The sequence below is a fragment of the Nycticebus coucang genome, chromosome 22, assembly GCF_027406575.1.
Source record: "Nycticebus coucang isolate mNycCou1 chromosome 22, mNycCou1.pri, whole genome shotgun sequence".
NCBI classification, from domain to species: domain Eukaryota; kingdom Metazoa; phylum Chordata; class Mammalia; order Primates; family Lorisidae; genus Nycticebus; species Nycticebus coucang.
Window position 1 is genome coordinate 13,343,566 of NC_069801.1, and position 11,280 is coordinate 13,354,845.

Below are 11,280 nucleotides of genomic sequence, written 5' to 3' on the forward strand. Positions count from 1 at the left end.
CTAGAACAAAACATAGAAAAATATGTCTGTGACACTGGTGGAGCAAGGATTTCTTAAAGCAGTCACAAAAAGACACTAAATGAAAAATCAAAAATTGGAAAATTAGATTTAATTGAAATTCAAACCTGCTCTTAAGAAGACATCTTTAATACCCATGAAAGGCAAACTATAGAATGAAAGAAAATACTCTCAATACACATATCGGACAAAGCATTTCCATCCAGAATATAAAAAGTATCACTACAAGTCAGAAATAGGAGACGACCTTATTTTGCCAGGTGTTGTGGTTCGTGCCTGTAGCCCCCCCTACTTGGGAGGCTGAGGCAGGAGAATGGCTTGCGCCCAGGAGTTCTGACCATGCCACTGCACTCCAGCATGGGTGACAGGCCAAAACGCTTTCTATAAATAAATAAATAAATAAATAGTTACGGGGTTACACAGTTTTGATTACATTGTTCACTCTGTATGGATTGAGTCTAAGTTACAAGCGTGCCCTTCAGCAGCTAGTGTGCATCACCCCTGTTAGGTGTGAATTTACCCAACCCCCTCCCCCACACCTGCTTTATTTTAGTCGAGTGTTAACTTCCATATGTTCACATAGGTGTTGATCGTTTAGTCCCAATGTAGTATTGCGTATGTGTGGCTTTTGTGTTCTCATTCTTGCAATATTTTACTTAGAAGAACCATCTCCAGTTCCATCCAAATTTTATGAAAGATACCAGATCGCCACTTTTTCTGGCCGTGTAGTACTTCAGGGTATACAGTTACTACATTTTATTAATACATTTATTCACTGATGGGCAGTTGGGTTTGTTTCCACATTTTTTGTGATTGTGAATCATGCTTCTATGAACATTCAAGTGTAGGTACCTTTTAAGATAAAATGACTTTTTTTTTCCCCTTTGGGTAAATACCTAGTAGCGGAATTATTGGATCAAATGGTAGGTCTTCTTTTAGTTCTTTGAGGTATCTCCATACTACTTTCCACAGAGGTTGTCCTAATTTGCAGTCCCCCCAACCGTGTATAAGAGTTCCTTCTTTATGGGGGCAAGACATGATTGCAAGAGGGACTTTACCTAACAATTGCAATCAGTGTAACCTGGCTTATTGTACCCTCAATGAATCCCCAACAATAAAAATAAAATAAAATAAGAAATGAAAATAATTCCTTCCTCTCTGTATCCAAAAAAGAAAAAAAAAAAGACAACTCAATTTTTTTTAAAAGAAGATATACAAATATTCAATGGCGGGGCCTTGGTGCGTGCCACACCTTCTGGGGGCAAGACATGATTGCAAGAGGGACTTTACCTAACAAATGCAATCAGTGCAACCTGGCTTATTGTACCCTCAATGAATCCCCGACAATAAAAAATAAATAAATAAATAAAATAAACATCTAAAAATCTTTAAAATTGACAATACCAAATGTTGGCAAAGAATGTAGGACAGTCAGAATCCCTGTGTATTGCTGAGGTACTGCTATACAATGGCTCTACCACTTTGGAATGGTACTCCTACTGCTGGCCATTTCATACAAAGAGAAAACTATTCCCACCCTAGGACCCAACCATTCTACTCCAAAGTATTTACCCAAAAGAAATGAAAACGTGTGTTCACAAAGACTTGGCCACGAATGTTGACAACAGCTTTATTTATGACAACAATGACTCCCCCCAAAAAAACCTATAAATATCCAAATGTCCATAATTTTTGGTATATTCCTACAATGAAAATCATTCCCCAGTACAAATGAATGAACTCAGACACACGTGCCCACAGAGAGGGGGCTCAGAAACATCATGCAGGAGTGAAAGAAGCCAGCCAAGGAAGCATATGTACTGAAAGAGTGCATTTATGTGAAATTCAAGAACAAGAAAACAAATCTCCGTTGATAGAAATCAGAACAGTGTTTACCTGTGAGAGTGGAGAGCGCCGAGGGGGAGGCGTGAGGGGGCCCTCCAGAGCGTGGGAATGTTCCTGAGTTTGACTAGGAGGGTAGTTACCCAGGCATTCACATTTCTTAAAATTGGTCAGATTGTGCATTTGAGAACAGTCCATTTCCCTGCATGTAAATTTGATCCAAATTTTAAAGTCTATGAAGAAGGAATTAAAGCCAGTTCACCGACTGCTATCAGATCTGAAGCCAAATCCCACTTCCTTACTCAGCGAATCTTCTAAAGCTCCTCCTACTGTTAAGTCACTTCAACCTCAGCGTCTGCCTCACTGTTCCCTAATGACGCTAAGCTCAGGCCCATCTCCAGAACTTAGCACTGGCTTTCCTTTCTGCTAATCTTTCCCCCATAAACTCTAGATTCTTCCTTCATTCAGCCCTCTGCTCCTGTCTGCTCAGAGAGTCCTTCCTTGAACACTCTTCTCTAAAACAACCCCTTCCTCTGGCCTCTTCAGCCTCTTCTCTTATTCTGTCTCCTTGCCCAGCTGCAAGCACGTTCTGTATTTCCAATTCTCATCTAGATCCCCACGAGAATCTACGTTGCATGTGAGCTGGGTCTTTATCTGCCTTGTTCACATGCTGCAGGGCTCCCAACAATCCCTAACATATCACTTAATAAATGCTTGGTTAATAATTAATTAATACTTTCCTGGGTTGTCGTGAAGAGTAACTAAGGCGATGCATACAAAGGTCCTCACATGGTGACAGATAGAGTGACTATTTGAGAAATAGAAGCTACTATTGGTATTCATCATTTTCTCCCCAACATTGCCCTGCATGGTGACCAACAAAGATTAGGTCTGTGGCAAAAAATTAAATGGACAGAGCAGACAAATGAATGGGTGAGTGTATAGGTTGGTAGGTTTGTGGGTAGGTATATGGATGGGTGGATATTTAGATGTATAGATGGGTTAACAGGATGGATGGATGGATGAATGGACGGACGGACGGATGAGTAGGTGGGTGGGTGAGTGGTTGTCTTAGTGAACACCAGAATTCCTGGGGGCAACCCAGAGGAGCTTTTCCCTGAGATTGCTCCATGATATCTTTACATGAGGATACTCAGGAGAGTGGAGGGGGGCAGTGTATATAACCAGGACTGTTTGCTTTCCATGAGCAGATGAGCATCACTTCACATTTCACACTGTCACCTCATCTCTCCACCCCATTGAGATTTTCAGAACATCTCCTCCAAATGGGGGTAGTCTGCTCGCCCATTTACAGGTGAAAAAACTGAGGCCCGGGCAGCACCTGTGACTCAGTGAGTAAGGCACGAGCTCCATGTACTGAGGGTGACGGGTTCAAACCCGGCCCTGGCCAAATTGAAACAACAACAAAACTGAGGCCCAACACGTTGAATGGATTCATCCAAGTCATACAAACAGAAAACAGAGGGCTGGGCTCAGTCCTGGATGTCTGGACTCCTGCTTTTTCTACATGCTCAGGGGTTGAGGGGACTGAAAGCTCTGAAACTGAGGACATTCCTTTTGGGTACTCTTAGTGCTGTGTTCCAGGAGCAGGAGGGGGGCCCAGCCCCTGACTGTCAGGAGCTGCCCCTGGGGGTGTTGGGCGTGGAAAGGCTGACAGCAGCTGGCTCAGCTTCCAGAAGCAACATCTTGATGAAGTGGTGAGGAGACAGCCAGAGGCCATCTGCTACAAAGACACTTGTCAGCTGCCAGGAGAGAGCTCAAAGAAGGGAGAGAAGAGCAGACCCCTCCACTGCCCACGCTCTGTGCCCCTCGGGGTCAGCTCTGCCCAGACACGGGCTCCCCAGAAGGAAGAGGGCACCCAGCTCTGCCTCTCCCCCACCCGGGGCTCCCAGCCTCCCTCTGAAGCCCCCTACCTGCCATCAGGTCTGTCTTGTGCCACTTCCTTGCAGTGTGACCTTAGCCAAGCCCCTGGCTTCCTGCAGGGCCAGTTTTACGGCCGGCAAAATGATTTTCATGGTAACCTGCCTCAGTGTGACATCCCCAAACACAGTCTAGTGAGCTTGGCAGGTGATAAATGTCAATTCCCTCTCCCATCCTAGTTAGCAGGCCCAGGCCTGGCAGAGTTAGCAGGGGCCCTTTAGAAAGGTGAAGAGTGAGACCTGACCTGGAGGGGAGGGGTCTCCGCCCAGCCCCTCCAGGGGTCCAGCCTCCTCCTGCCCCTTTGGCACCCTGTGCTGGCTGCACCGACGGTGCCAGCCCAGCAGTACTTCAAGGACAAAGAGCACCCTCAGTGACCCAAGGCCAGGATGCAGCACGCGAGGGTTAATAAGGAAGGCAGGAACATGCCTTGACAGCTTTAAGTCTTTGTTTCCTAATGAGGACAATCCCAAAAAGCTGGCAAATTCTTTTTTTCATTCTTGTGATACTTTACTAAGAAGAATGTGTGTTTCAACTCCATCCAGGTAAACATAAAAGATGTAAAGTCTCCATCTCTTGGCGGGATCTCACCTAATGTGCACAATGTGAGGGTGTTCAGCCTTCCCCCTGGGTGAAGGGCTCAACTACAACTTGACCTTATCTTATAATTGAAAACAATGCAACCTAAAAATCTGTACCCTCGTATTAATTTGAAATAAAAAAAAATGTTAGTAAAAAAAAAAAAAAGGCTGGCAAGTTAGATGAGATCATGCGTCAGGCACTCAATATGGGGCCCTCCTCCCCCCCTGCCTTTCCGTCCCCTCCGTGCAAACCTTGCTCTTCTCATGGACCCTTTGCTCTGCCCCACGTGGCACTTCAGATGTCTTACTTAAAGTTTACTTTATAGTTCTTTGGCCTCATTCTCAGAGAATGATACTGGCAGGGCCTGGAAGACCACCCACATGTGCCAGCTGTTCTGATTTCTGCTCTGAAGAGCTCTGAGTGGGAAGGAGAGGATTGGGGACCAGGCAAGGGCAGAGATAAAGCTTTCCTTCCTCTGCCACTCCTGGGAGATGTTTGCAGTGCTGCACAGAGCGTGCACTGCAAACAATACCCTCACACCTTCCTCCGGCCGGCTGTGCAAGCTCTACGGGGCCTGTCCCCAACCCCATTCCCTCCCGGGCCTGCCTCAGGGCCATGCCCTGGCTGTTCCCTCTGCCTGGAGCTGAGCTTCGTATCTCAGCTTAAATGTCACCTCCTTGGAGGAGACACCCTGATGACCGCATCTCAGGATGTCACCCACTAACTCTCTCCACCCTCCCTTCCCTAACTCTCTGCATAGAGCACTGTCACTCTCTGATTGAAATTTTTGCACGTTTCTTTGCTAATTGACTCTCCTCTACTGAAGTGTGAGCTCCATGTGGCAAGCACTTGGCCTCTTCACTGCCATGTCCCCAGCTCTGCTCCAAAGCCTGATGCGAGGTTGGCTCAACCATTTTGGTTGAGTGAATGAGTGAATGGGTGAACAGATGCATTTATCCAGGGACAGGAGCCCCGAGCAGAAAGTCAGAAAGAGCAGGCAATTGGCTCTGCGGGCGGCCTTGGGTATGCCTCTCTGTGGTTCACAGGGCTGTTTCCCAACTGAGCATGAGGGCACAGAGCCAGCAATCCACAGGGGATGCTGAACTGCAAATAGTTTCAGGTTTTGTTCGTAGGATAGAGTGCTGTCGGCCTCTTGTCTCCCAAGCTCAGAGACATAAAGGGGCTTGAACGAGAAGGGGCATATGGATGTGAGGAAGAGGGGCAGGGAAGATGAAGGCTGGGCCCATGGAGAAGATGATCTCTCTGCATCGTGTCCACGCCCCACCTGGAGACTCCAGAGAAGCCTCACTTGGAAGATTAACCTGGGAGAAAGAGCACTCCATCAGAGTCAGGTGACCTGAACTGCTGGCTTTGCTCTCCTCACAATATGACCTTTGTCAAGTCACTTTGCACTCGCTGGACTTCTGTTAACTCAACTGGACAAGGAGGCAAAAAGCCTGCCCCCCGAGGGGGCAGTGCAGGGGGAACACGGGTGCCTCCCGTCTGGCTGTTGGAACCAGCTTCTCCGCACTGGCAGGGGCTGGTCTCCCAGGCATCACCTCCCCAGAGTCAGTTTCCTCCTTGAGCTCACTGGCCACTGCACTTCTCTGGTCTTGCCACTTGTCACACTGGCTTATACCTCCCTGTTGCTTGTCTTTCTCCCCCATGGATGTGTGAAGCCCACAAGGGCAGACACTGAGTCCTGCACACTGTTGAATCCCCAGGTACCAAGCGAGGTCTGACTCATGAGAAGGGGAATGTGCCTGAATGAATGCAGGCGTGAGTGAATGAATGAATGAGTACCCAGGGCAGAAGCAACCAATCCCAAGGATGCTGACTGCTACACTAGAACTTTCTCTTCCATGTCCTCTGTCCCCCACACCTTGCCATGCTAGCCACCCCTGCCCCGCCACACACATGCCCCTCTGACCTGGCTTTTCTCTCCCTACAGTTGCCCCCAAAGGACCCAAAATCATGATGACACCCAGCAGAGCCCGGGTAGGGGACACGGTGAGGATTCTGGTCCATGGATTTCAGGTCAGCCCCTCTCTGAGCATCCGGGAGGGTGGAGGAGGGGGTCATTAGGTCCCTGGCTGCCTTCTCCAACACCTTTCTCTTGACCGCCAGCCACAGACAGTGGGTCATAGTCTCCCAATCTGTGCAGTGGCAGAACTGAATGGTAAAGAGGTGCGTGCACCTTTCACTCCCCCATGCAGAACTGGGAGCAGACGCAGCTCAGCAATCCTGACATTCTTTCTGGCGCTAGGCTCCTTCTGCTCCTGGGGTTCCGGGCAGCCATGCCCAGCTCATCACATGAGGATGCTTTGCCAGCCCTGGCCAGGAATGCCTCTGACCCCTGCCTGCTCTGACTCAACTCTCCCCTGCTCTGACCAACAGAATGAGGTCTTCCCGGAGCCCATGTTCACGTGGACGCGGGTTGGGAGCCGCCTTCTGGATGGCAGCACCGAGTTCGATGGGAAGGAGCTAGTGCTGGAACGGGTTCCCGCCGAGCTCAATGGCTCCATGTACCGCTGCACAGCCCAGAACCCGCTGGGCTCCACTGACACACACACCCGGCTCATCGTGTTCGGTATGGGGGGTGTAATTGGGATTGGGAAAAAGACCCAGAATGAGTCCTGACTGGGAGCTATCCCAGGAACAGGGAGCAGCAAGGGCCCTACATTTGCCCTGAGAGGGAGCCCCACAGGCAGGCTGTGTTTCCCAGTGGTTAAAACTATGCAGATTTCAATTCAGAGAGACTCTGGGTTCAAATCCCAGCTCTGCCACTTAGCAGCTGGGCAGCCTTGGGCAAACTACTTGACCTCTCTCAGTTTCTCCAACCGCAGAGAAATTGTGTGGCGTCCCTGAGACAGGGCATGTGAGCCACACGAGTTCTGAATCATCCACTTTCGGCTTCTCTTTCTGTGTCTTTCCAATAGAAAACCCAAATATTCCAAGAGGAACGGAGGAATCCACTGGTAAGTCCCTGCCTTCATAACCTCCTGCTTAAAAGCGAGTGATTTCTGAGGCTGCAGGCACCCCTCCCCTACACTTCAGGCAGGACTTTAATTTACCCTCTAGTAAGGCAGAGTTGAGGTCAAGGGTGGGCAAGGATGGGCACTAAAATAGTACAGGGGTCTTGCCAGGCCTGAGCAGCTGGCTGTAATTCTAGGGCCCCTCGCACTGCACATAGCATCTCTCTTAGCTCAGAGCTTGACTGTCCCAACCCCAGAAGGATGTGTCCAGCCTTGACCATGGGGCTATGTCCTGGGGCCCTGGACCACTTCCTAAGACAGCTGGGAGCATAGACTGATGCCTCATCTGGGTCCCTCTATATTCCCCTCCCGGTATTGCCCACACTCAGTGCCCCAATGTGAGTACCACCCAAGGGACCCAAACTCTGCTCCCAGGCCCTCCGCCCCTGCTGTCCCACACTGAGCCAGGCTCACAATTCACCATGGAGGCTCCTATTCCTGGTCCCCACTGGACGATCCTGATGGCCACCAGCAAGCCTGACCTCAGCTTAGCAGGCCTGGGCAGGGACAGGGTCAAGGACAGGTAGGCAGGCCAGCTGGCAGAGCTGGGCTTTGAACCCACCCGGTTCACCCTGATGCTGAAGTTCAGGCAGGGTCTTTGCAGGGCACCCTCATGCTCTGCCATACTGGAATGGGGACTGATGTGCAGACTCTGACCTCTTCCCTGCTGCCTGGCACAGGTTCTGCATCTGGCCCTACTGGCGCCTGGCTCACCTTGGTGCTTGCCCTGACAGTGGTTCTGGAGCTGACGTGAAGGCACGCCTGGCCCCCACCACTCCACTGGGCACTGACATCTCCGCAATTGGTTTTCATTTCTTTTCTAAACTATTTCCAGTCTTGTTCTTAGTATCTTTCTGTCTGTGTCTTGGCTTCTTCAGTCAGTTTAATTAAAACAAACAATTTTCCCCACCTCACTTTGTGGCTGTGCATTTTTTATTTGTTCAATGGCAGCAATTGGGCATCTCCTGGCATCCAGTCCTGGCCCAGGAGCTCAGGGAGGTGACAACGGAGATGGAAGGCACCTCTCCCAAGATGAAGGGGGTTGGGGAGTGAAGCTCATTACTCACTAAAGTCCTAACAACCAGGTGTGGGAAGTGGTTAGAGACTCTCATGAAACCTAAGATCCCTCAGAGCTAAGTGTAACTGTCAGCTGTTTCACAATAACGCTGCATAACAAACCGACCCAAATCTCAATGGCTGCAACAACATGCCCTTATAATTATTTATGCTCGGGTTGAATGGTTCTTCTGATCTAGCCTGGGCTCAGCTGGACTAGCTGCCTCAGGCTGGACTCCCAGATATGGATTGGCCTCAGGACTCCTTGAGTTTGTTTGTTTCATGGGTGTTCGTTCTAGGGCCCACACAGAAGGGAAAGTGCCTATCTGACATTTTTTGTTTTGCTTTATCTTATTTTGTTTTCTTTTATTTTTTAAGACAGAGTCTTACTCTGTTGCCCAGGCTAGAATGTCATGGCATCAGTCTAGCTTATAGCAACCTCAAACTCCTGGGCTCAAGCAATCCTCTTGCCTCAGTCTCCCAAGTAGCTGGGACTATAGGCACCCACCACAATGTCCAGCTGTTTTTAAAGATGGCATCTTGCTTTTGCTCAGGCTGGTCTTGAACTCTGGAACTCAAGGGGTCCTTCCACCTTGGCCTCCTAGAGTGCTAGGATTATAGGGGTGAGCCACCAGGCCCAGCCACTATCTGACATTTGATCCTTTTATGGTGGATCATCAAAGTTCAAGAAAAGACCTAAATCATCCAAGCACCTTAAGGTTTGTGTCATGTTTATGAACATTCCTCTAGCCAAAATAAGTCACATGGCCAAGGCCAACGTCAGTCACCGTCATGTGTAAGTCAGTGGTAGAGATTCCCCAGAACTGTCTACCTGATCACGAGATGATTCCTCGTGTCATTCAGCTATTAGCTTTAGGGGATAGGATTCAGAGTCCTGGGGCAAGGGTGGTGGTGACCTCTCTGAGTTGTGGTCAAGACTTAAGCATCAGCAAGAAGAGCCCATGGAAGACTGCATTAGTCTTCACAGGATAGATTGTGCTGTAGTAACACACTGACCCCAGAGTCTTACTAGTACAACCAAGATTTATTTGGGGTTCACAAAGAGCCCAAGGCAGGTTGGGCAGTCCTATTCCATCTCCAACTGAAACATATGACCTCTAGAATCCCCAGGGCAGAGGAAGAGAGGGCTAGAGTATCAGTGTGGTAGGCAGAGTAAGAGCCCCCCAAAGATGTCCATGTCCTAATCTCCAGAACTAGGTGGCAGAAAAAAATTTGCTGATGTGATCAAGTTAAAAATCTCAAGAGGCAAATATGAGTCTGGGTTATCCAGGTGGGCCCAGTGCAATCTCAAGGTCCTTATCAGAGGGAGGCAAGAAGGTGAAAGGCAGTAGAAGGAACTGTGATGACAGAAGCAAGAAATGGGAGTGATGTAAGGCAGGGGCTGTGAGCCAGGGAGTGTAGGCAGAGGCTAGAAGCTGAACAAGGCCGGGAACAGGTCCCACCACCCCCGTAAGACCCATTTCAGACTTCTGATTCAGAACCCAAAGAGAATGCACTATGTTTGCAGCGATTTATTATAGCAGTAATTAGGAAACTAATACGACCACACAGGGTGTGACTAAGGGCCAGGCCACTTATTGCACAGATGACTTCTGCCCACAGCCCATTAGCCAGGAGGAGTCGTGTGGCCTAAGTCTCACTGCAAGGGGGCCTGGGAGATGCTCTCTTCCTGTGTACCCTGGAAAGGGACATGGAGTGGTGAACCCAGAGCACTGTGTCTGCCACTGAGAAGCTGTGGCCCATTCAGTGATTCATTGCCATGTAACACCACCCTAACCAGAGGGGCCAAAAAGCTCCCTCTCAGGAATGGCCCCCACCACCTCTGCTGCATGAAGGCCCTAGGCTTCTCCCTTCCCAGGAGAGAGGATGGCCTTGAATCCTCAGGGTCCCTCCCAGGCCATGCAAATGTTGTAGGGAACCAAGACCCAGCCCTGCAAAAACTCCGGGCCCCAGACACAGATCTGGGAGCTGAGCGGTGGCTCCGTCCCCCTTCTGGCCCCTGCCAAGTCAGGACCCGGATGACCAATTTGATTAATTTCTACATGGACTTTCTAACTCTTCCCCAGATCTCCAGACTCAAGTGTCCCACTTCCTGCTATCAGATAGGTAATCCCAACTTTGTGTTATTGATTTAACACCCAACTTTTGATTTTTTCTTCCAAAACATGCTCCTTCCCTAGCCTTCCCCTTCTCCAAAAATGGTACCGTCAACCCAGTTGCTCGGGTCGAACATGTCACTGTTCTCTCTCATTCATCTCTCCCCACATCCTCCACATCTGCTCCAAAGGCATATTGGCATCTTACCAAAACTCATCCTGAATTCATTCACTTCTCTCCTTCCCCACAGTCAGGGTACAAAGATTCCTTTTGCCTGGAAAGCTGCCTCAGCCTCCAGTCTGGTCTTCAGATTCCCTCCTGCCCTTTCCCTACCAAGGTCTCCCTACAGCAGTCAGAGGAATCCTTTCAAATAGATTACATCATGGTGCCCTCTTTTCAGATGCCTGGCTGCCCATCACACCTGCCCCTGGACTTGTCTCATTCCCACTCATCTTCCCATTCCTCAGCCTCTCCCAGCCCATTCCTGCCTCAGGCTCTCCTTGTTCCATCTACCTAGAATTCTCTTCCCTTATGCAGGGCTGACTCCTGCCTGTATTCAGATGGCAGCTTGCCTTCCACCTCAGAGAGACCTGCCTGACCACCACATCCCTCTCCATCACACTACCCTCAACTTAATTATCCATATGACATGCATTTCCACTTGACACTTTTGCTATTTTCTTATTTATTG

General features: G+C 49.3%; 1 protein-coding gene across 3 annotated transcripts in view; it reads left to right on the forward strand.

Annotated features, from left to right (window-relative positions):
• IGSF21 (immunoglobin superfamily member 21) overlaps nucleotides 1-8,324 on the forward strand; it is a 239,509-nt gene extending 231,185 nt beyond the window's left edge. For 2 of the 3 annotated variants that reach the window (XM_053577134.1, XM_053577136.1), the window contains exons 7-10: nucleotides 6,332-6,417; nucleotides 6,778-6,970; nucleotides 7,320-7,358; nucleotides 8,096-8,324. In XM_053577134.1, the coding sequence (XP_053433109.1) occupies nucleotides 6,332-6,417; nucleotides 6,778-6,970; nucleotides 7,320-7,358; nucleotides 8,096-8,169 (392 nt within the window). In that variant the 3' untranslated portion in view covers nucleotides 8,170-8,324. The remainder of the gene's footprint in view (nucleotides 1-6,331; nucleotides 6,418-6,777; nucleotides 6,971-7,319; nucleotides 7,359-8,095) is intronic. The other variant, XM_053577135.1, reaches the window with a different exon arrangement.
• Nucleotides 8,325-11,280: the final 2,956 nt, after the last annotated feature.